At 35.7% G+C, this 25,324-nt stretch overlaps 1 protein-coding gene across 1 annotated transcript in view; it reads left to right on the top strand.

The window, feature by feature from the left end:
- AP3B1 (adaptor related protein complex 3 subunit beta 1) overlaps nt 1-25,324 on the top strand; it is a 236,592-nt gene that overhangs the window by 198,383 nt on the left and 12,885 nt on the right. Inside the window, exons 23-26 of the mRNA XM_040225914.1 lie at nt 873-1,104; nt 5,594-5,678; nt 18,900-18,997; nt 24,079-24,217. Of these exons, the coding sequence (XP_040081848.1) occupies nt 873-1,104; nt 5,594-5,678; nt 18,900-18,997; nt 24,079-24,217 (554 nt within the window). The remainder of the gene's footprint in view (nt 1-872; nt 1,105-5,593; nt 5,679-18,899; nt 18,998-24,078; nt 24,218-25,324) is intronic.

Raw genomic sequence — 25,324 nt, forward strand, 5'->3', positions numbered from 1 at the left:
TGTCATCCCCTTCTCCTCCTGCCCCCAATCCCTCCCAGCATCAGAGTCTTTTCCAATGAGTCAACTGTTCGTATGAGGTGACCAAAGTATTGGAGTTTCAGCTTTAGCATCAGTCCTTCCAAAGAACACCCAGGACTGATCTGCTCTAGAATGGACTGGTTGGATCTCCTTGCAGTCCAAGGGACTCTCTACCTAAATTAGTTCCTCATAAACTGAAAAATTGGAACCATAAGAGCTCTGGAAGAAAATGTAAATGAATAGTTAACCTGATCTTGAGGCAGGGGAAATCTTTGAATCATTAAAGCAAAGGAAGAACCACTTAAAAAGGAAGTTATAGTCTTTAGTTTACAGTGAAAGAAATTCAAGATGAAAAAAGTTAAAGGACTCAAGATTGGAAATGAAAGTGTAAGTATCTACTATAATGAAACATATTATAATCTGCCTATAATGAACTTATAGGCAGATATAAGTTCTGCCTTATATCTTATAGTTTGAAAGCCCAAAGAAGTCAAAAGATAAATTATTAAAAATAAAAAGAAAATTGGCAAAATGTCCAAAATATACCTAGGAAGAAAATAAAGTTTATAAACTCTGAAAGATATATATATTTATATAACTGCAATTATTCTCTTCTTTTTTAGATGTAGATTATCAAAATATTTTAATATATGCCTGGAGAGTACAGAAGAATTTTTATAATTTCTGACTTCATATCTATCTATGCGATACCCTACTATTGTATCTTATTGTGATTTATTTAATACTTTAGGGAAAATAGGAGTTAAATGTTATGAATTTTTACATATTTTCTAAGAATTAGTAATTATATTCACTAATTCACTTTTTTTTTTTCTTTTTCCACTGTGCAATAGGTCAGTACTCCTGTCTTTGTACCAGGGAAAACTCATGTGCTGCTTCATCGAATGAGTGGGAAAGGACTCGCTGCCCATTACTTCTTTCCAAGACAGCCTTGCATTTTTGGTGATAAGATGGTCTCTGTGCAAATAACACTGAATAATACCACTGATCAGAAGATAGAAAATATCCACGTAGGGGGAAAAAAGCTTCCTATGGGCATGCAAATGCATGTTTTTAATCCAATAGGTAAATATTAATTCTCATTTATTGCTTTAACTATATTTGATAAATGTTTATTTTTAAAATAAAGTAGAATACATATTATTTTAATGATTTTTACCAAACTCGGTTTATATTGGGTTGGCCAAAAAGTTCATTTGGGTTTTTCATTACCATGGCATGGTAGAACCTGAACGAACTTTTTGGCCAACCCAACATTAGTTTTTCCTTTTTAAACCAAATTTATCGTATAAGATAAATATATTTCTTTGCCCTTAGCAAATCAGGTGCCATCAATGGTGATAACCAGTACTGATGAAAGAATGGTTCTGGAGAATCAAAATTGCTTTGCATTTTTCCTACCTGCATCACCTACCCCCACCTCTTTTCCTGGTCAGCTTCCTTCCCTGCATGGTTTTACTTTGCCTTTTGGTTATAGTACCTCCTGCATCTTTTCTTCCCCATTTTCCTTCACGTTCTGTAGATTGAAATGTAAAGGGAGCAAAGGCTGAGAGGATGTATACCAATTCTGTCTTCCTCTTTCTGAAGGCAGAAAGCCCACATTATGTTTCTGAAGGCAGAAACGCCCACTGGTATTTTCACACATCATGTGTTTTAATCTGTTGCCACCATTTAAAAATCAGCATCTTTTCACACTAAAGGACAAACCCAGAAATCTCGCTGTTCATGGATAGAGCACAAGAGTATGGCGGTGCCCGTGCTTTATCCCCACCTGCTGCACAACCAGCTGACACCGAGTAGGCTGCCCCTGCTGTGCACCATGCGCCTTCCAGGCTGCCTCCGGGCCCGGTACATCATACTGTCTCCCCAGCTGCTACAGGAGATACACCTTCTTAGCATTAAGTGTAACAGTTGTATGGCTTACTTTGAATTTTTTAAATGGTACAGTAGTTAGAATGTTTAGCTCTATTTTGATTTTGTGTGAGTGGAGGCAGTCCTACAGTTTAGTTGAAAGAAGCTTCAGAAAAGACCTTAATTAAAAGTGGTATAAGGTTTCTGTCATTGAATCCTTGAAGTGTTACAATCAGGTCTACATAGTTCCTTTTTTATGATACTTGAGGTGAGCAAAGCCTTTTGACCAGGTAACTGTACCTTCTTTACTCATTATTTCCTATCATATAGTTATTCTGTCTTTCTCCATCTTTGCCTGAGTGAGCTCTTTGACATTGTTGAATTCTCTCCTCTGTCATTTTAATGAGACATTCAGTAAAAAAATCATCCTTTGTGTTATATTTTTTCCACAAAGATATAAAAAGTTCCTAATATTTAGATGAAATTTGGTAGCAGCCAAAGTAGAGAGAAGTAGAGTTAAAGTAAATTGATTTCAGAACCCACTTAATATCCTTTAAAAAAAATAATTTGGTAATTAAGACACCATTTAAAGAATACAGTGTGCTGATTCTTATTTATTTTGTGGTTAACATATTGCCAAGGAATTAAGAATATCCCAATTTGTGTTCTTTTTTTATTGCTTGCAATCCAGCTTTTTTTTAATCTAGTTAAAAAGTTACTTTAAGAAGCATCAAGCAACTGATATATGCATTGTCTGAAGGTTGAAAATGTTATCCAAAGGTTAAAACAGTAGAACAGTATTAACGTTTCTTTGAGCTGGCATAATGAGTTGATGAGTTGACCTTTTGTTGGCCTATGTAGAACAGAAGAAATAAATATAATAAATTTCAGAGTATGGCCTTCATATCAAAATAAAATATGAATATATATCATTGCCTCCGTACTAGTAATAGGCTTTCTTTTCTTAGGCAGATTTCCTGACCGTAGGGTTTCATTCATTTTGTTGGCATTTACTGGATACCCTCAAGATACAGAGCTCTTTCCCATGCAGTATAGATTCCCAGGCAGTAGATAACAGTAGAGCTCAGAGTATGATATATTTTAATTAGTCCTCCAGAAACATCCTAAGGGTGCAACGAAATACTGCATTTTCATATTTTTGTGAAATAAAGGAAGATACTTGTGTTCTTTAATAAGCACATATACGTATGTTAAGGAGTCAGTGACTTTCTTATTTGTCACCAGTCTGTTCTCTTTTTCTCTGTAATATGAGAAAACTTTTTTGTCAGGATTTTGCCCTTCCTTTAGCATGAAACTGGATTCCTTGCAAGAGTGATAGGAATAAAGTGCCATTTTCCCACAAAGATCAGGTACATGTACACAGGAAATTTAAAACACACACACACACACACACACACCCCCAAAAGAGTAGCCTTAGGCTCTCTGCACTATATTCAGCAACTCTATGTTAACACTTGACAAGTTTGAGTTCAGCTAAGATTTCACTAGTTACTACACAACTGCCCCGTCATAGTAGACAGCATCCTGTGTGATTTCATTTTTCATTATTAATATAGTGGTATAATAGAACCAGTGTTTTTCAGCCATTTCTGCATAACCCTCTCATGTCTATTGTGATGATTCAGAACCAGTATTCAACTGTAGACCCCTGCCTGAATAAACTTTTCCAGTGTATTATAGTAGGCTTCAAATATTATAAAAATCTGTTATATGAATAATTTTATGCTGATCACTTTGCTCTTGAAAGTTAAAGTGTCCGAATTCATGTCCGCTCAGTCATGTCTGACTGTTTTTGACCACATGGACTATAGCCTACCAGGCTCCTCAGTCCATGGAATTTTGCAGGTAAGAGTACCGGAGTAGGTTGCCATTTCCTTCTCCAGGGGATCTTCCCGACCCAGGGATCGAACTGGGTCTCCCGCATTGCAGGCACATGCTTTACCATCTGAACCACCAGGGAAGCCCCTCTGCTGCTGAAGCTTTTATATAATAAAACATACCATTGATCATGAACTAGCCTCCAGAATCAGTATGGCACTCAGCTCGCAGTTAATTATCTTAAGACTGAGGGTGTTATGAAACTGTGTCAGACAGTGACATCATCAAGGCATCCTAAGAACTGTCACTTGGTCAAATGAGATGTGAGGATACATGATATAGAAAGATGTAGTCCCGAGTGCCATCGTTTTTTGGAGATGACAGCATTTGCTACCAATGTGATGTCAGGTACAAACAAGACCAAACCCCAGTATATCTGTGGCACAGAAGAAAGCATCAAGGATTCAGTGAAGAAGAGCACTGAACAGTGTGACTGACAGCTGTGAACTGATAAGGTTTAGGCTTTAGGAGAAATGCAAGAAAACTATCATTGTAGTATTTACAGTAAAGCCTGTTTGTCAAAGATTAAGTAGCAAGGCTTCTGGGGTACTTACATACCCTCCTGGTAAATGTTAGGTTTACAAATAAATGGAATTCCAACTAGAATCAGCACACCAATAGCACTTTAAAAGTCAGCCTCAAATACCTTCTTATAGTGCTTAATCTTCATTTAGGCTTTTAGATATAAAAATACTTCTTAATATTTTAAGCTTATTGAATTATTTTGTCCTACCTGTACCATGATTTCTGTAATGATTAGCATTAAATGGGAAATTATACCTATCACAAGCCCTAGGATAATCACAGTCTATTGGACCATTGTGTGATTGCTAAAATATAGTTACATCCAGTAATGCAGCTAACAATACAACCACAGTTATACTGGAGACTTTAAACAAAGTAGAAGTCAAAAGCGAATGGTTTCTATTTAAATATAGAATATATACAAATATTTATACTAAATAGGTATATGTTTAAGATCCCTTACTATTCTAATGTATAGCGTTACTGTTTGACTCTGGAGCCATAAGCAGTGTAAAATCGTGTTATTGTTTATCTTGAGTTTTATTATTATCAACCAGTACTGTATATTGAAGCAGTTATTTCCCACACTTGATTAGTTGATAGGTGAAGGTTCAGAAATTACACATCTACAAAATGTCAGTTTATAATTTGTTTTTTCAAGATAACATAATCTGCTACTAAATTTTCTTTGAGTAATTCTTCAAATAATACAATTAGACTTACTGTTTTGGTTCATATAATGCCAGTTATCTTCAGTAATACCTGAGGACAAGTTAATTTCTTCTTCCAACTTTGCTTTAATTTGCATGCTTTAAATTTTGGACTTTTTCCCCTGTGAAAATTTAGGACATTGCTGAAAATGTATTTTTCATATCTAGACTAAATATTTCATAGTTTTAAGTACATAATCTCTTATAAAACCCAGAGTCTGGTACAGATGTTCGAAACGGGAAAACATTTATTTCCTTCTCACCTTCAGTTCCTATCAAGACACAATTGTAAAACATGGAATTTCTCAGGATGAGCTCTATTTCTGAAACAAATAGATGTAATATGTTCATTGTAGTTATGTGCAGAATTAAGTTGTGAAAAAGAAAGCCTTGAGGTGAAATTACTTTATAATTTGTTTTAATACCGTTAGTTTCAAATTATTCTTACAAATTATCATTAAATTTGACTATTTTAACCAAACCACAAATATTACATATGTTTTCAGTGTTTAGTTTCCCTCTTTTTCACTTCCTCTGTGTTTTCATGTCTAAATTATCTTATTTCCTAGAATCTCTTGAGCCTGCGGGATCCATTACTGTTTCAATGGGTATTGACTTTTGTGATTCCACTCAGACTGCCAGTTTCCAGTTGTGGTAAGTTCAGTTGTTCTGTGTTTCTTGTTACTATAAACAATAGCAGATCAAAATCAAGACTTTCAAAAGCTTTTTCTATGAGAGAAAATATTTACACAATCGTGTTTTTCTTTGGCAGTATTTAGACTGCTGTGAAATAGTTGCACGTATTACATGTGATATATGTATTTTTAGTATTTGTTACACAGATAGCCATTACAGTCTGCTGTATGAACTGCAGTCCACTGATGGGCCACAGGCCATGGCGTCGCAGAGTCAGACACGACTGAACGACTAACACTTTTCTTTCTTCCATACATAGTTAAACTTCAGTTTATTCAGTTCAGTTCAGTGCAGTCACTCAGTTGTGTCTGACTCTTTGCGACCCCATGAACCACAGCACGCCAGGCCTCCCTGTCCATCACCAACTCCCAGAGTCCACCCAAACCCATGTCCATTGTGTTGGTGATGCCATCCAACCATCTCATCCTCTGTCTTCCCCTACTCCTCCTGCCTTCAATCTTTCCCAGCATCAGGGTCTTTTCAGATGAGTCAGCTCTTTGCATCAAGTGGCCAAAATATTGGAGTTTCAGCTTCAACATCAGTTCAGTTCAGTTCAGTCGCTCAGTCGTGTCCAACTCTTTGTGACCCCATGAAGCAGCACACCAGGCCTCCCTGTCCATCACCCAACTCCCAGCGCCTATCCAAACTCATGTCCATCGAGTCCGTGATGCCATCCAGCCATCTCATCCTCTGTCTTCCCCTTCTCCTCCTGCCCCGAATCCTTCCCAGCATCAGGGTCTTTTCCAATGAGTCAACTCTTTGCATGAGGTGGCCAAAGTACTGGAGTTTCAGCTTCAGCATCATTCCTTCCAGTGAACACCCAGGACTGATCTCCTTTAGAGTGGACTGGTTGGATCTCCTTGCAGTCCAAGGGACCCTCAAGAGTCTTCTCCAATACCACAGTTCAAAAGCATCAATTCTTCGGCACTCAGCTTTCTTCACAGTCCAACTCTCACACCCATACATGACTACTGGAAAAACCATAGCCTTGACTAGACGGACCTTAGTTGGCAAAGTAGTGTCTCTGCTTTTGAATATGCTATCCAGGTTGGTCATAACTTTTCTTCCAAGGAGAAGCGTCTTTTAATTTCATGGCTGCAGTCACCATCTGCAGTGATTTTGGAGCCCCAAAAAATAAAGTCTGACACTATTTCCCCATCTATTGCCCATGAAGTGATGGTACCAAATGCCATGGTCTTCATTTTCTGAATGTTGAACTTTAAGCCAACTTTTTCGCTCTCCTCTTTCACTTTCATCAGGAGGCTTTTTAGTTCCTCTTCACTTTCTGCCATAAGGGTGGTGTCATCTGCATATCTGAGGTTATTGATATTTCTCCCGGCAATCTTGATTCCAGCTTGTGCTTCATCCAGCCCAGCGATTCTCATGATGTACTCCACATATAAGTTAAATAAGCAGGGTAACAGTATACAGCCTTGACGTACTTCTTTTCCTATTTGGAACCAGTCTGTTGTTCCATGTCCAGTTCTAACTGTTGCTTCCTGACCTGCATACAGGTTTCTCAAGAGGCAGATCAGGTGGTCTAGTATTCCCATGTCTTTAAGAATTTTCCAGTTTATAGTGATCCACATAGTCAGTTTGCTAGAGCCTGCTAAATATTTTTCTTTTCTTTTTTTTTTTCCTTATCTTTATGCTTTTGTAAAATTTATGAGAAAATTCATGAGGAGAACTCAGGAGAAATTAAATTTCATAATATTGTTGGCTAGCCCAGGGAAGATACCTTTTGAAACATTTTATATGGTATCTTAAGCCCCTAAAGTGGAGGATTACTGATTCTGTCAGTACCAAAAACCAATACATTTTTCCCTTTTCACTTTAATTTACAAACTGCTTTTTGATGAAATTCAAAAGAGAACATTTATCAGTTGGCAAAGGTTTCATAGGTGAATACTATTTTAAAGAGCTTTTCTAGGATTGAGATTTTTCATTGTTATTGTTTTATATAATGTTTTATACACTTCTGATGAAATCCAGAAACTGTTAGCAAACTAGCTGTATTTGTGTGTCTTTAAGAATTATCTTTTGAACTCATTTCTTTTATATTTTTCTGATTTAAGATATAATTTGTTATTTTGATTTGAAGTCCTTTGTTCTTATTCTGAGAAAAATTGAGACATTTTATTTATCTAAATTTTAGGTAGCTTCTAACAGAATTTGTTATGATAAAAACCTCCAGATTAGGAAATATACAGACACTTTTAAATAAGTTTATAGGTTAAGTATAATGAATCTTTCTTTTTCATATACCTTTTCAATACTAGTAAGTCAGGCCTAATATTATACCATTTATTGCTGAGAACCTGCAATGATGAATATAAGCAATGTAGCATAACACATTGATTTTATGCAGATTATCACCTTTATGTTTTGGGAGGTCTGCTATATTAGTGATATATAAAAACTGATTACTTTTCCCAACATTGCCTAGTAATTGTTTATTATTTTTCTATTAGACAAACAACACAGATCAATATTACTGAGCACAAGACTATGAGTAACATCACTCTAAATAGATTTGCCTCCAACACCAGAGGTATATTCATTTTAATGATTTCGACAATGTGAACCCAATGACAAAGCTTATGCACTAAGTTAGGGCAAAATTAAGAACTAAAAAAATTCTTTTTTCTCTTCAGTTTATATTAAAAACCTTTTTTTAAAAAAATTATTTATTTTAATTGGAGGCTAATTACTTTACAGTATTGTAGTGGTTTTTGCCATACATTTGTGCAGTGAAGGGCTTTTAAAAATATTTTTTCACTACAAAGATTTTCTGTTTAGTTCATTAGATAAGATTTACATCTTGTCTTTGACAATTAACTAAGTCTCTTTAGGGAAAAATATTTAGATAATGTTTGATTTCTATTTCCATTGGAAAGTATATATGAATAATTTTTTCTCAGATTCTCTTAAACTAATTTTAGGAAAATGATTAATTTGTTTTAGACAGAAAATAGCCTTAGATATTATAAGCATCTGCATTAATATGTTTTTCTATTGTGAAGGTATGAATTAGTTATTTATTGTAGATTTGTATTAAGTACATAACCATACTATATCAAAAATTATTTTTGTGTGTATTCCAAAAGAACACTTTATCTTACATCAAATGTAATTGATCCTGAAGCAATGTAATCACAATTACTCACTTTCTTAATTGGCCTGCCCAAAATCAGAAAATGGAAACCGATCGACAGTGTTTAAATCAATAGCTTCATAGTAGTGCTAGTGGAGGTAGGGAGATAATGGTAATGGGTAGATCAATTGGTCTTAGATGCCAATCACTGACTGTGCCTTTTGCATAGTAAATAGCACTTTTTGCTTAGTGATGTGCTGTATTAGTGTTGGTAGTTCAATAAAAAGGGAGGGGAAAGCAAGAATGGCTGATATTGAATTTTTCCTTCAAAATATGTAATCCCAATCAGTATATAAAATTGTGGGTAATAAGAGCATATTTGATAGGAAGCCTTCAGAAATACTGAGAACTTGGATTATGAGCCCTTCAGGTACACTTCTGTTTACTTATAGAAAAGGAACAAAAGTGAAATGATCCTACTTTAGCTTCTAGATTAACTCTCTGTATTGTTATAGTTATATGATGCACATATAGACAGATAAAGCTATTATATATAACTGCATAGTTATATGGATACTTGGTAAGTATTAATGTCTCTTCTTTGGCTTTGCATTTTAAATGGTCATCAAATTAAGTCCTTGATTAAATGTGTATAATATACATAAATGTGTCTTTCTAAAAGTAGATGCAGTGCATAAACAGGTCTCACCCTTGTTACCAGCGGATATTAATGTATTAACTAGTATGAAAACTTATATGGCTTGGCTCAAGTTAGAGGACTGAGCACTAACATCCACCCTTCTTTTTGCCCCAAATCATTAAAAAGTCAGAAAATACATTCTTTAATAGAAAATGAGCACTAAAAAGAGAAAGAGTGCTATTAGCTGACCAGAAATTGTGAAGAATTATTGGCAGTTAGAAAGCAAATGGGAGCAGATATACAATAACAGAGAAAATAAAAACCACGGAGCAGAGCGCTTATGGGAGAAAATACTATAATGGTAAGAACAAAGCTGACAGAATCTCAAACACAAAGTGAACAAGTGAAAAGAAAAGTGAGGGCGAGACAGTGTTAGGGAATTAAAGAGCTACTTCCAAACCCCAGTTCCCCAACCCTTCCCCTAGCAGCAGGCAGAATACACATTTAATCAGACCTAAGAATTCCCCTGTAAAGAAAGTGAACAGCTACTTGCCTGGGAAGGACTTTTGGTAAGAATGTGGGGGCCTACGAGAGCAGCAAGGGTTGAGTTTATAGGAAGGAAGCAGGATAGTCAAAGATGAAATGAAATGCAGTTCTACCCAAGAGAAGGATATTGTCAAGTCATCTACACTAGGATAAAGCCAATCTTGCATCTGTTGGTAGAGAGATAAGGCCATTGCCTACCTGCCTCCCAGCTTCACGACCAGGTAACCAGTCATGTCTCACCCACTTAAGAAAACTCCAGCCAGCCCAGCAGGGTGGAAGAGATCCATAGAAATACCACTCACTCACATGTATGGAGTAGTGCTACGTGCTGCACACTATTCTAAACACTTGGCATTGTGTGTGTTAATTTACTTAATTCTCAGAACATTCCTATGAAGTGAGTAGTAGTAGTATCCCATTTTAGAGATAAATAAACTAAGGCATAGGAAGAAAACTTATCTAAAATCTTATAGCTAACATGCAGAACTTGCTGTGTTCATTAATCAAAGCTAGTCCTTCATTATAAATACAGACAGACAGCTTAGGATGACCAGACTTTACAAGAAAGGCATCAGTTTGAAAGGGAAGGCTCAAAATGACTAACAAAGACTAACCAGTCATGAAGGGAGCAGACAATCTGAGAAGGAGACAAGATATCTTTAAAAATTATAACTACTATCTGATTCCAGAGGACACTTTATCTATAAAGCAAGAATTTATTGCTTACTTTGAGAAAGAGTAATTAGACAATTTAAAGTTATTCTTAGGGATTTAAAGACATAATTCCAAAAGGAATTCAGTAGGTGGATGATAGACTGGATGCAGCTGAAGTCTGATTTAGTATTCTATAAGAGGGTCTCCGTGAGTGAAATCAAGTAGAACAGAAGGCAAAAAGACAGGGATGGAAAATATGAAAGAAAAGTTAAAAGAAGCAATTCATCTAATAGGTCTGGAAGGAAAGAAGAGAGACAATGGAGAAAAGAAACACAGAAATTAGAGGAGAAAATTTTCCCAAGCAAATGAAATGTACAAGCCTTCAGATTGAAAGGCCCCATCAAAGGCCAAACAGGATGAATGTGAACAACTAGCAAAAAGGCCACATTCTTGTAGAATTTTCGATAAGGAGAAAACCACTTTAGTATCTTTCAGAGAGACGAAAAGCAGCTTACCTAAAAATGAACAAAAATGTGAATGGAATCAGATTTCTCCTCAATAGCGTCATCAGTTCTGGTGACCAGAGGCAAAGGACATAACCTTGAAAATTTTGAGGAAGCCAAATGGACATGTTTGAGAAAAGCAAAGATTCCATCAGTTTACCCCCCAACGACCTTTTCTTGAAAGGATTACTCAAAGATACAGTTAGTAAAAAAAAAAAAAATTTAATCTGTGACAGAGACAAATAGAATAAAAAAATAGAGAAAGAATTCTACCCGTAAAATCCATCGATATGTAAAAATAATTGTTCATACCTAATGTAAAAAATAAACTAATGATCTGGAACAAAAAAAAAATCTCAAAAAAAAAAAAAAAACCAAACAAACAAAAAAGGCAAAAAAATCTCAACATGAACAAGTATGAGGAGGAGTGATGGTGTTCTTGTCATGCTTCACAAGAGAATTGACTGATGGCAAAAAGAAGTTTAAATATGGTTTAAAATGTTAAAGCTAACCTCTAAATTAACAAAAATATGATGCTTATAACATCTAAATGACGAAAGGAAAGATGAAAAGGAGTGCTTAAAACTTGACCAGTTTAACAAAGCAGGAAAAGAAAAAAGCATGGTAAATACAAAACAAAATAAGATGACTGAAAGGGGCCACACATACTAGTTATCAGAATTCAGGTCCATAAGTTGATTTCCAAGTGGAAATATACTGAGCTTGTAAAAACACAATTAAGCATATACTATTTATAAAAACCCCACCTAAAAGAGGGTGCCACAGAAAAATTGAAAATAAAAAAATAAAATGTATATTTGTGTGTGTTTATTATCAGACATACAAGTTACCTATCACCACATGAAATATCAGAAGCTTTCTCTTTTAAGTCAGAAAAACAAAGTTTTACCCTCTTTTTCAGCACTTTCAGATTTTTATGGAAGTTCTAGCAAATAAAAAAGACAAGTAAAAATAGTCAGAGGTATAAATCTGGAAAGACAAAAGATTATCATTTCTATCCAACATGTAATTACCAACCCACAAAGTCTTAGAATCAATGAGTTTAGGGCAATGGTATGAATCATTATGTGAAAATCATTAGCATTTCCATATAGTAGGAATGACCAATTTTAAAACATTATGAGTAAAATTATTCTGTTTATAAGAACAACAAAAGGAATAATCAATTAACAAGAAATACATGATACCTATGTGGGAATTTTTTAAAAACCTGAAACTTTCCTGAAGGCCATAAAAAGATGATATAAATAAAAGTAATAAATCTGCTGTGTTCCTAAATGGGAGATCAGACTCTCCCACTTGTTGGTCTTCAAATTCACTGTGATTCTGAGCTAAATTCTAGTAAACCTTTTCAAGGACCTTGACAAATTTCTAAAATTCACCTGGATAAAAGGATGTCCAAGTAAAGTCAAAACAAAAAATTTATGAAAAAAGCCCTTTTTCAGTAATAACTTCAAAGTATTCTTTAAGGTCACAAGAATATTTTTATTCACTGTAATTGGCTATTGGCACAGGAGTTAGTGAAACAAAACAGAATTTACAGATTTTGTATATCATGAAGGTGACATTTCATATTAGTTAGGGTGACATTTCATGTCAATTGTATATGGACCGTTTTCTGGAAAAAAATAAAGATACCTTCTTCCCACAGATTACTCCAAAGTAAATTCCAGATGGATTTATTATTTAATCATAGAAACTATAAAAAGTATTTAGAAATAATATAAACAAATAATTTTATACTCTTTGTGGAGGGAGGGGAGCGAGCAAAATTCAAGCAAGACACAATATCCGGAAAGATACAGAGAAAAAGTGACATTGAAACTTTAAAGCTTCTCTACAAAAGAAGAAAATACTGATGTTATAACAGGTGAGAGAGAGCGAGAAAGTATTACAGCATTTTTAGCAAACGAAAGTTTAGTTACCAGAATATATAAAGAACTCTCGCAAATTTCAATATAAAAGAATCTAATATGAAGGGGGAGAAAGTTTGAGAATAGTCCATTTGCAGAAAATGAAATGCAGAAAGCCAATAACAATAATATATACAACATTGGTAATAGGGAAATTTTAAAAAATTCATTCAAATAGAAAAAGACTTGCAAAATTCTTAAATAATTTTAATGCCTGACAAGGAAGGTACAGAAAAATATGTATTCTTATTTACTGTTTGTGGGATTTCAAGTTGGTACCACTTTTTTTTAGGTTAGTTTGGCAGTATTTATCATGTATTAAATATTCATAAACTAAACTCTTCAATTTAGTGATTTCATTTTTAGGGTGTCAGGCGTGGGGAAGTATGGTAACCTGTGATGAAGAAATAGATCTAAGAGTGTTAAGTAAGCTTTGTTTATATTAGAGAAAATTTGCAAATGAGAATTGTTGGGGGAATGCTTAAACAAATTATGATTGCATCACTATTAGGTATGTAGGTTTTGGGTATCTATTATGCGTTAAGCACTAAACTGAGTTGTGATAACTCCTTTAGTTGTCGAAGCTAGCTTACAAGGTTAAGTGCCATTTTTCTTACTTCATAGATAAGGAAACTTGAGTCTCACAATTTTGATCCTAGGAATCTGTGAAATGAGATTGTATGTAGTCTAAGTATATGCATTACAGTTCTTTGTAGAACAGGTAGAATCTTGTCTTACATTAAACTATTACATCATCTGATCCCTTGTAACTAGGCTGTTTAGAGCTGCCTCGTATTAGTACCTTGTCAATCTGGTAATCTGTTAATTCTATTAAATTTACATCTGCCATTTCTCATTTTCACCATTCCCCTATCTATGTCAAGACATCTGTGTTTAGCCCCATGTTCAACCAAAGGAGATGAGAAGAAAAGGTGGGATGGCAAAAGAAAAGAACTATAAGGAGAGAGAAGAGAGTCATTTTTTTTAAAAGACAAAATATTTAAAAGGAGCATCACAGGAAACTCTGGAGAACATCCTAAATGACTAATATAAACGAAAGTAAATTTTCCCCCAAAATAAAGAGGAAACATTCCTTCTTACTCCCTACTAAGCCAAATCTTGCTTAGAAGCTAAGACTGGGTTATAAAGTATTTTATGTACTAGTTATATTAATTAGATTTTGCATTTATTTGTGTGTAACAGAAACCTGTCTATAGTGACTTCACCACGCAGGGTTTTGTTTATTACTCTCCGGTCAGCAGTTAAGAGCAGCTAGACTGTCTCCACGGCTTCTCCGCGTGCCTTCCAGTAGAAGATCTTCCCAACTTTTTCTTCCATGAGCTAATTTCATTAGCAAGTGCCAGTCATCCTAGGGGTCACAAGATGGCTTCTGTAATTCCAGGATTCCATCTGCATTCTAGCCCCCTCCCCCCAACAAAGAAATGAAGTGACCGGGAGGGAGGAGCCCGTGTGTGCTGGAAAAGCAGACCTTTCCCAGGAGTCCCCAGCAGCCTTCTGTCCAGGCGTCCATTGGTCATAACTGGGTCACTGGATCAGTCCAGCTGTCATTAATATAAGAGGCTGAGAGAGACGATGTTCAGGGGCACGTTGTCTCCCTGAAGAGACTCAGGATGATCTCAGGAAAGAAGAAAAAGAAAAGTATTACTTAGTAAGTGTCTGCCGCAGCCATGTTCCAACTTCATTACATTATTTGCTCCACAAGACCCATTGTGGATGAACTTACAGCCTTAGTTTTTCATATGTAAATACATGGTAATCATTTTACCAATCACAGAATAATGAATAAAATATATAATGAAATAAATAATAAGAATAAAGTATATAATATACAAATAAAACGTAACATATAAATAATATATAATAAAATAAAATATGCATTACCAAAAAGTAACAGAAGTGAAACATATCCAGTCAAGCTGAATCATGTATATTCATCTCTAATTCATTGGTTGTTGCTTGTGGGGGCATTTCAGAGTCACCTTTACCCCCCCCTAGCCTGAAGGCTGCTCCTTAGCCACCTTGATTTCCATACATGCCTTAGAAGGCAGCTCTACTTCCTCTTCTTTCTGTGCTCTTGCCCGCTTCTCCCTGGGCATCGGTGCCCCACAGCTGCTTAACCGAGAGATCTAGGGGTCCTTTTCAGGAGTGTTGGAAAGAAGTCACTTCATCTATAATTTAAAAGAAATCACAAGTAAAGATAATATAATATGTGTAATTTAACCCAGTGGCCATAACTCTTAAAATTGTATACATCTTAGTAAAATATTTATACCACACACTCCCGATATGTACTGTGTGTGTGTCTCACTATGCAAACATATTATGTATATACTGAAGTATTATGTACAAGCAAAAATAGAACTTCAGATGGGATGAGAAAAAAATAAATTGATAGTTTTGTTTTCCTCAGTGGATTTTCTGCCTCAGTGGAGTGCCATGTCCTTTCCCACTTCGGAGCGCACTGATTTATCTAGTTATTTGAAGCTGGGAGCTTATATTTAACACTAAATTAGTTCATAATATATATACCTATCCATTTACTACTCTATCAGCCTCTGAGTATTTCTCTTAATGTGGCTTAGCCTTCCAGTACCTCAGCCTGCTCTTACCCTTCGAGCATCCTGCTCTCAACACTTCTATCTTAAGGACTCCATCTGTGCTGTTTTTGGAAGAAATATCTCCCTCCCTTCCAGGCCTGATCCATTCACCTAGTTCTTATGCTCTTGATCCCAATCTCGTTTACCTTGGCTAACACCTCTCTCTGTCTGTTTTGCACCAACCTCTAATTACTTTGGAGCTGCTTTAAGCATTTTTCTTTTGCCTCTGCATCCTCAGGAAGCCTCTGCTGCTCCCGGTCCCGCGTCTTTCGCTGCCAGTCTTTCCACTGAACTTCAGCTCATTGCATCCTGCATTCTTCCTCCAGTTTGAACTGCATTGCTAAAAATCCTTTTTATTCCTCCCTGCAGTTTTTGACTCACACCTTTTCTCCCCAGCCACTCTTTTTCCAATTCTCTTCTGCAAGTTGTACCACTTCTGTTTTTATTTACATGCAGGTGTCCACTTTATCCTTTTTCTTGGCATATCCTCTTTGCCTATGCGATCTTACCTACTTAAAAGGCTTCAGTCCTTCCCTGTACATTCTGGTTGCTTCTAACCTCATGTGTACTGCCCTGACCTGTTTTCTGATTCATGATTTGTATTTCTAGTTATCTGCTAAATATCTCTTCCTTAGTGACACAGGGGTACTCAAAATATAGCATGATTTAATCCAAATCATTTTGTTTAATCCTCCAAACTCCTCTTCATTGAAGAAAGTCATCCTCCCAGTCATTCACGTTAAATGGTTCAAGGTCTCTTCCTCCCGTCCATCACTGCATCTGTCCCTTTTAACTCTAAAACACCCCTGTCTTCCGCGTTTCCTCCCAGGGAAGCAGCCTTGTATAGTCTATATATATATGTTTTATAAAACATATAAAACATATATATATATGGCAGCAAACATTATATAGCTGACTTTGGAATAGGATAGACCTCGGTTCACATCTCAGTGCTGCTGTGTTCAGACCTTCATACTAGTTGTGTGACCTTGGGCATATTGTTTAGCTTCTCTTGGTGAATTAGGGGTAACAGAGGGTACCTCTTAGGATCACTGTCAGGATGCACTAAAGCCACACGCACCGTCAGTGCTGAAAACCCCTGCTTGGACTGTTGATTCGTCTCCTTCTGATCTCCCTGGCTTGGGTTTCTCTTGTACACCACCTTCATACAGGGCCGGCACAGGCTATAACATACATATGTGATTGTTTATTTATTTTCCTATGTCAGAAGGCTCTGGTAGTTTCCTTTTTTTTTTCCCCCAGGATACTTTGAAGCACACTGGCCTGAGTTATGAGAGTAAAGTAATCATATACTTTGTCATACAGATCAGGACACTTCAGATAGTGACAGGAGACGTGATGTGAACAAGGTCCCAGGACAGCTGCCATGGGGAGCTGGGCCCACAGCTGTGTGTGCTGTTCTCTGCAGAGTGTCCCCAGCCAGTCTTTTCACACACCCTCTGCTCACCATTCCCAAAATATAGATCTAGAATCCGTAGAATGTCACTCTCCCTCCTTTTGGAAGTAAACGTACCTCTACCTCACTCCTGCAGAATTAATCAGCCCCTCTTTTTGGACTATGATACTTTCCACATATCTCTAACATTGTACTTATCTTTCTGTTATAAACATAATTGAACTCTTTCTCTGTCACTAAACTTGTGAACTTCAAGGGCCAATTTTACTTGTCTTTAAATCCCCAGACACTCAGAGAGTACATGAGATCAAGTTTATATTCAGTAAATGTTTATTGAATTAATAAATAAATTGAGTTTATTGATTTGCCTTGGGCAATCCATGTGTGAATAATTCAGAATCATTGTTTTTTTTTTTTTTTTAGTCCTTACCTTGTTCCATTAAAGAAAATGGCAGCTTAGAAGATTATAGTATATAATAATAGCATAAAATCGAAGTGGATTTTCTTCTCTTTCCTTATATTTTAATATCCCTACCCCACCCTTCAAGAAACTGTTTTTCTTAACCTTGCGTTTGGTGGGTTTTGGGGTTTTTTTGCTTGCATAGAAATATTTTTATTTACTCTTTGCTTTTCTCCTCTTTATATATGACATTGTTTTTATTGAAGAATAACTTCATCTGTAACACAGAACTTCAGTGTTCAGCTTGATGAATTTTTATGTGTACCACCAAATCAAAGCTTTGAACATCTAGAGCCTTCCAGAAAGGTCTCCCATTCTTCCCCATAGATACCACCTTTTCTGTAGAAGTGACTGCAATTCTGTGTTCTCTATCCATGAGTTAGTTTTGGTATCATATAATATGTATATTTGTTTCTAGCTTCTTTCATCAAGGTTAGCTCTGTGGAATCATCTTTTATGTAACAGTAGGTTTGTTTTTTTTAATTGTTAGGTAATATCTCACTGACTGTATCACAATTCATTTATCCATTCTATTATCCGTGGGCACTTGGGTTGTTTTTCATTTGGGGCTATTAATAATAAAACTGTGATTAATATTATTGTACAGGTTTTCTTTTTATAGTACATAAACACTTATTAACACTTGGTATTATTTTGTTAGCACACATCTTAACACGGTATGGTCACTCCATTTTATTCTTTATTTAAAAATCGATAGCTTTAAAAAGATATCTTTAAGACTAAAGCACTCCATTTTGTACACTTTTACTGCAAAGTTGAGAATGAAATGGCAATCCACTCCAGTATTCTTGCCTGGAGAATCCCACGGACAGAGGAGCCCGGTAGGCTACAGTCCATGGGATCGCAAAGAGTCGGACACGACTGAGCGACTTCACTTGTCCATTTCCTTCTCCAGAGGTTCTTCCCAACCCAGGGATCAAACCTGGGTCTCCCACATTCCAGGCAGACACTTTAACCTCTGAGCCACCAGGGAAACCTTCACTTCACTTATCTACCAGATAAGTTGCACAGATATCTGGTAAGTTGCATTAGGTGTTTCTGCTCCTTACCTGTTTTTAAAAGTTCTATGTAAAATGGCATATTTATCATAACTGCAAATAATAGGCTTTCCAGTTGAGATAACAGATGTATTTCTTTGCAAATAGTGATGAGAAATATTTCAAGCTTTTTTAGCTGTGATATTTAAGGCAAACATCTTTATATGCTTTAATTGTACCTGTTTAACTGCATAGTGTTAAGAAGAATGTCTATTTGTTAAGCATTTAGTCAGCTTTAATGTGTTTTTTCTTTAGTACCAAGGATGATTGCTTCAATGTTAATATTCAGCCTCCTGTTGGAGAACTGCTTTTACCTGTGGCCATATCAGAGAAAGATTTTAAGAAGGAGCAAGGTGAGAGATCATTACCATTTACTAGAAATTGGCATCCCAGATAAGTGTGCTCATTCCTCTGGCTGAGCTCTAAAATAAATTACCATATGCACATAGCTATTAACAGATGTCAGTGTGCAATCTTCCAAGTTTTGCTAATGCTTTGTGTTTATAAAGTAGCCTTAAAGGTATATGTTTGTCTGCATCCCTGGCATACTTAAAAATTGATTACTATGTCTTTTAAATAATAAATTGATTCTTAATTAACTTTTCAGTCCTGGGAATTTTGGCTTCTCAATCTAATGATGTATTCATGTGTTTTGTATTAGTGAAAATGTCAGGAATTTAGGACTTAGCAAAGTCCCATCACCGTACGTGTTATGTGTATGTATTTCCTTTCACTATAGGACTGTTTTTTTGTGTTCTGCTAATAATATTTTTCCCTGTTAGAGTGCTCTGTCCTTCAAAATAAAGTCCTAATTGTAGCATTAAAATATTAAAATAACTCTATTTTATTTTGACCTTATTCTGTATTAAAGAAATGTTATGCTGTAAGGCTGTATCAGAGCTGAAGCAAATTAAAATAAGCAACAAAAAAGAAAATATTTTCAGCAGAATGACAGTGTTAATATCTTGGACTTGACCCAGAGTTAAGCATACTTTCTATTAAAAATAATTTTCTTCGTATATAAATAAGGGGAAACAACTGCCTCATTCTATGTATTTAATTAAGAATAGCATTTATAAAGCCAGGACGTATTTGAATAGTATAGTCAGCAATTTTTTTAAGTTTATATGAATCCGGGCTGTTTTTCTTTGGAAGGAGTTATCAAAGATTCCCTTCATCTTGAGGTCATTAATTCATACCTGTCAAGCTTTCATGAAGTACTAGGCGCCCACAAATACCTATACCTAAGGAGAAGGGCTTGCTTCCTGGCATTGCATCATTATAGTGCCAGAGGTTGGTTGGTTTTACCGTGAACCTTTGCAGTTCAGTGTCCAGAAGACCTGTTGTAGAAGAATCTCACAAAGAAACTCTCAAATAAGACTGTAAATTAATGGTAATCTTTTATTCTTCTGCCTTATTTTTAAGTGATAAAGAGTGACTAAATCCATCTTTGCATTTACTTTTCTTGGAAGTTGGTTATTGCTGTAGAAGAAAGTCATATCTGTGATTTTATTTTTCCATTGCCAAATTGAATTGATTCTTACATTTGCTATTCTTACCCTTTGCTGGCTAAAGCCTGCCTCTCTGCTTTACACCTGCTCAGCAAACCCAGGTGAGTGGCACACAGGAGCTGAGTAAGCCTTGACACGTTTATTGTGAAGGGGATAGTCCTTTTTCGAAAAGTGCAGCTAAAGTTTATCTAAAGCAGTAGGTTATTATATACCTTTTCTCTTCCTCAGCTTTGGTTTAGAATATATACTTGATACTTGATCAAGTTTTTTTACGCTCTGTTGTGACTGAGGGATTTCTTCCCTGACTAGCCATACAGAACCGTAATCGCGTGAGAGAGGTGTGCTTGGAGAACAGCTGTGGTCCTCTGTGGAGTTGTTGCCAAAATTCCTTTTTCTTCTGCCATTTTATTTCTATGGTTGTTGATTATTTGTCTGAATAAATCTGGCAGCTGTTTGCTATGTTTAATAGAGCAGAAAGGCTACTCTGAATAAAGCTATTTGAAAATTTGTTTATATGAAGTATTTGTAAATCCTTGCAAGTCTCTCGGCATTTCTGTATCATTCTTTCTGTCTTCCTGAATTCATTCTTTGATATGGGACTTGATGCTGGCAAATGTACCACAGGTTTAAAGAGTCTTTTCAATAGCATCGTTTTAGTTCTAGATTTCAGCTGCTTTGGTAATAGAGGTCTCAATTCTCAACTTTACACATGTATTTGTTTCTTACATCACTCTAGGAAGAGCTTAGCTTATTTTGCAGAAGATACCTAGAAATGACTCATTAACTGGAAATTCTAAATCAGAATAAAAATCAGTTTCCTCAGATTTTATCAATGCCGGTAAATTTAAGAAATGTCTGTGTGTGTCATTACATGCTAGCTTTAACTGGTTTTTCTACTTTAAATAAAATGAATTTATACACTTAATATCTCATTTCACAGGGCATAAATTTCAAGACTCAAGAAATGTATTAACTGTATTAACTAGGATTTAACTGAAGAAATTATAAACTAAAAACATGAGGAATATGATTCTATTTTTATACTACAGATGTGCATATTTGAAAAATGTGTATAATGCTAATTAAGAATACTTCTCTCAGGTTGTACATATTAGACTAATATTTTCTAAAGCAAAAATGTCTTGCTTCTAGTATGTAGCAGGATCTGTCGCTTTCCTCAGTTGTTGCCTTTAGAGTTCCATGACCAGGCGTGCGTTTTTATAAGGTTGGTGGTCAAAGTGCTAAACAAAAGATTGGTTTAGTCTGTATTTTGAAGTTATCCAGAGTATTCATATTATGAGTCTTAACCAGAAGGCGTGTTTGTTTCATTATTATGAATTTTGATCCTTGCAAAGTTAGTTCATGATCTAGCTGTGGGATGATTTTAGTACTATAAAGTGAGATGTTTTATTTTTGAAAATGTAATTTCGTTTGTTGAAGCAGTTTTAATTGTGTGAGACCCAAGGAAAGTGCTTATTCCAAATTTCCTCTTCTTATTTGCTTTCTGCTTAAGAATTAAATCGGAAGTCTAAAACATTCAGAAAATTTTTTAGATCTTCTTCTCTTATTTTATTTACATTTCAGCAGTCCGTTACAGCTGATTAACCTAAGTGCTGTCCACTGCCTCACCAAAATGAGGTAAATTTTAATGAGGCAGCATATTCTGCAGTCTGAGAATTTTAAAACATTCTTCCTATTACCTGACCTTCATTAAGTATGAGCAGGCTGTATAGTGGTTAAAGAATGTTTTTGTAGAAGAAACTTTTAATGATATCTTGGCATATTTTTCTTTTTCGTTAATTTAAGAATACCTGATATATTTTCATTTAGGAAAAAATCTCTGGTTTAAGAAACCTAGAATGGTTACTTAATTTTATTATGATTTATGCCTCCATCTTATGGGTTCCTAGCTAGCAAGATGCTAATTCTTTAAATGGTCAGACATTTACTATTTTCTGGCCCTTAACCACCACAAGCAATCATATTTGATGCCCCTTAATTAGAGCACCTTTTTTTCTTTCCAGGTTCTTTTTCCACCTCAGCAATCGAGACAATACATTTGCTTACCATGCTGCTCTCCTAAGTGTTCTTTTGCATGTAAATTAATCTTGATTCAGTTTACACTGTCATGCTGAGTGGTACAAATTGCCTATAACAATAAAACAGCATGAGTTAAAAATAAAGGGGGGTGGGAAGGCAGATTGAATGTGTGCCTTACTTGATAGGATGTTACTTTGCTTTATGCCAATACATTAGCTGACAATAATGAATCTTCTGTTCTGAAAAGCATGGTTTAGTTGATTTTTTTAATTTTACTTCAATGGAGCAGTACCTTGTCTCTTACAGACCAAGTTAGACAAACCATTAATGACAAGAGTGTTAAGGTTAAATATGAAGCAATGCATTCACTTCTCTGAGTGCTATCCATCTTTCCATTTACAGGAGCTTGACAAAAGTACTGGCTTTGTACAACATTTCCTTTAATTACATGCTGCGGGAAACAGGCTTTTAACATAAACATAGTTGCATTCATTTATTCAGCAGTTGCTCTTCAATAGAGCTTAATGGAGAAGGTTTAAATCCTAAATGAGTACACACATCTCTCAGCAGTGTTATGTCAGCAGCCGCTGTGCTTTCCTTAAAAGCAGTGTTTGACTGCTTGTGTGGTTTTTAAAGCTTTTGCCTAATATTAAAGTTAAACAGTCTAAGACAGAACATAGTGTCCCCGAGTTTGAAAGTGGTTAGTAAAAACTGTTCTTTGTTAAAGCTAAATAAGTCTTTTTACAGTGTTAGGCTTTAGTGTCTTCATACTACTAATCATAGGGATTTTTTTGTTTAATTTCTGTTACATTAGCAATAAATAGCAAAATTAAATAGCAAAAATTAAAGGTGGAGGGCCTTTTGAGGCTACAAAATCAGCTTTTACCTTTTTATAAATTTTGTCAACTATTGTACACATATCAGATGTCTCGAAGGATCATCATTTTTAGTAGATACTTTTGGATGTCAGTGACTTAACATCACAGAATCAGATAGATGGCATTTAACATTTATAGCTTTTTTTTTTTTAAACTGGGTACTTAATGTCAGTATTTGTTCCAAGTATTTCACGGGTTATTGAAATTGTCCTTTGAACATTTGTACATAAGATTCTGACATTAACAGCATTTTATAAACAGTTTTATATGGTTTTTGTTCATGATTTTGCTTTGTTTGTGATCTTTATTAAGTATTATTTGAAATGTCTCTGGGGTTTAAATTTTTCCAATTTACATTGTTCCCTTTGTTTCAGATGTTTTTGCTTCAGAAATTTTGATTATCTTTGTCAGTAACCATAGTTTCATTAACTAGGCAAATACTGTTACTGCTCAGTGTAGCTTAGATACTTGTCCATTTTTTAGAACCACACAGCTGTTCAGTGACTTCCAGTTACTGTTGAGATAACTTTGATCCATTATATTGAGAGCATTCATCATGTAATGCTGCTAGTTATTCCAGAAACACTTTGGTTTGTTCTCAGGCAGCATTTGGCAAGAAAGATCTTTGAATGAAAAGGAGGAGGGAGAGCTCTTAAATAGTAAAAACTTAATAGTTTATGGAGCCCAAATTAATTGAGTATATTTTAAAGGGACTGAAATTAAAATTTTATCTTTGTGATTCTATGTTTTTATCATAGTATTTAAAATCAGGGTATTAAGAGTGATGTTCAAGTGCATTTTTATACATTTTTCAACACTAGTATTTTTTTTAAAAATTTAATCAGTTGCAGTTTATTTTAATTTTATGATAAATTATCTTGTAAATCACATTCTGAAGTATTTCTTCTGCTTTAGAAAGTTTAGATTTTGACTATGAATTTAAAATTGTTTAATGTAGTTTTCAAAAAGAAATCAGTAAAAGAGAGCCTCCTTCTGCTTTTACAGGCATGCTCTCTGGAATGAACGAAACTTCCACCACAATTATTGCTGCCCCGCAGAATTTTGCTTCCTCTGTGATCCTTCAGAAGGTAGTAAATGTAGCCAATGTGGGTGTAGTCCCTTCTGGACAAGATAATGTACACAGGTATGTTCACTGACCCGTGATGTGGAGGTAACTTGTATACATGTATAAATATATAATTTTTAATTCATAATTTTCCTTGAAAATATTAAGTCCTAAACATTTGTGTGTGTGTGTGTGCGCGTGCACGCACGCTTATTCATGTCCCACTCTCCGTGACCTCGTGGACTGTAGCCCACCAGGCTCCTCTAGCCATGGAGTTTTCCAGGCAAGAAAACTCAAGCGAGTTGCCATTTCTTCTCCAGGGGATCCTCCCAACCCAAGAATCAAAGCTGTGTCTCTTGTATCTACTGTCTCAGTGGGCGGGTTTTTTACCAGCTGAGCCACCAGGGAATAACATATCTATGCCTTCTTTTTTATGATAATACATTTGCTTGATGGGTTTGGAATAAGGTCCCTCTTCCGTATTTTGTACAGTCTTTAGTACATATATGTGGACTTTCCTGAAAGACACAGATAGTGTACCTGCATTTTATAATACCTTAGTGATTTGTAAAGGTACTTGTGTGAGATATGGTTGAGAGTTTCTTACTTCACTACAGTCGGTGAATTTCAGGAAGAACTGTTTTATAAAGCAGTGGATTTGAACTTCTTTTACTTAAAAGAGGGGAAGTTTGGGTATAGATTTCCTTTTGACAGCAATCCCCTGAGGCTGCTTCCAGTAACAAGGAACCATTATGGGGTCAAATGCAGCGTCTCTTTCTTACACCAGGAAGTATCTTCACTGCCAGCCATGTAAACCATGAGGTCCAAGTTATTTGCCCTCAAAGGTAGCAGAAAACGTGATTAGTATGTGCCTTCTTTGTGTTCTTACGAATGCTGCTGCTGCTACTGCTGCTGCTACTGCTAAGTCGCTTCAGTCGTGTCCGACTCTGTGCGACCCCATAGACGGCAGCCCATGAGGCTCCCCCGTCCCTGGGATTCTCCAGGCAAGAACACTGGAGTGGGTTGCCATGTCCTTCTCCAGTGCATGAAAGTGAAAAGTGAAAGTGAAGTCGCTCAGTCATGTCCGACTCTTAGCGACCCCATGGACTGTGGCCCACCAGGCTCCTCCGTCCATGGAATTTTCCAGGCAAGAGTGCTGGAGTGGGGTGCCATTGCCTTACGAAT

The sequence above is a fragment of the Oryx dammah genome, unplaced genomic scaffold (genome assembly GCF_014754425.2).
Source record: "Oryx dammah isolate SB20612 unplaced genomic scaffold, SCBI_Odam_1.1 HiC_scaffold_26, whole genome shotgun sequence".
Lineage (NCBI taxonomy): Eukaryota > Metazoa > Chordata > Mammalia > Artiodactyla > Bovidae > Oryx > Oryx dammah.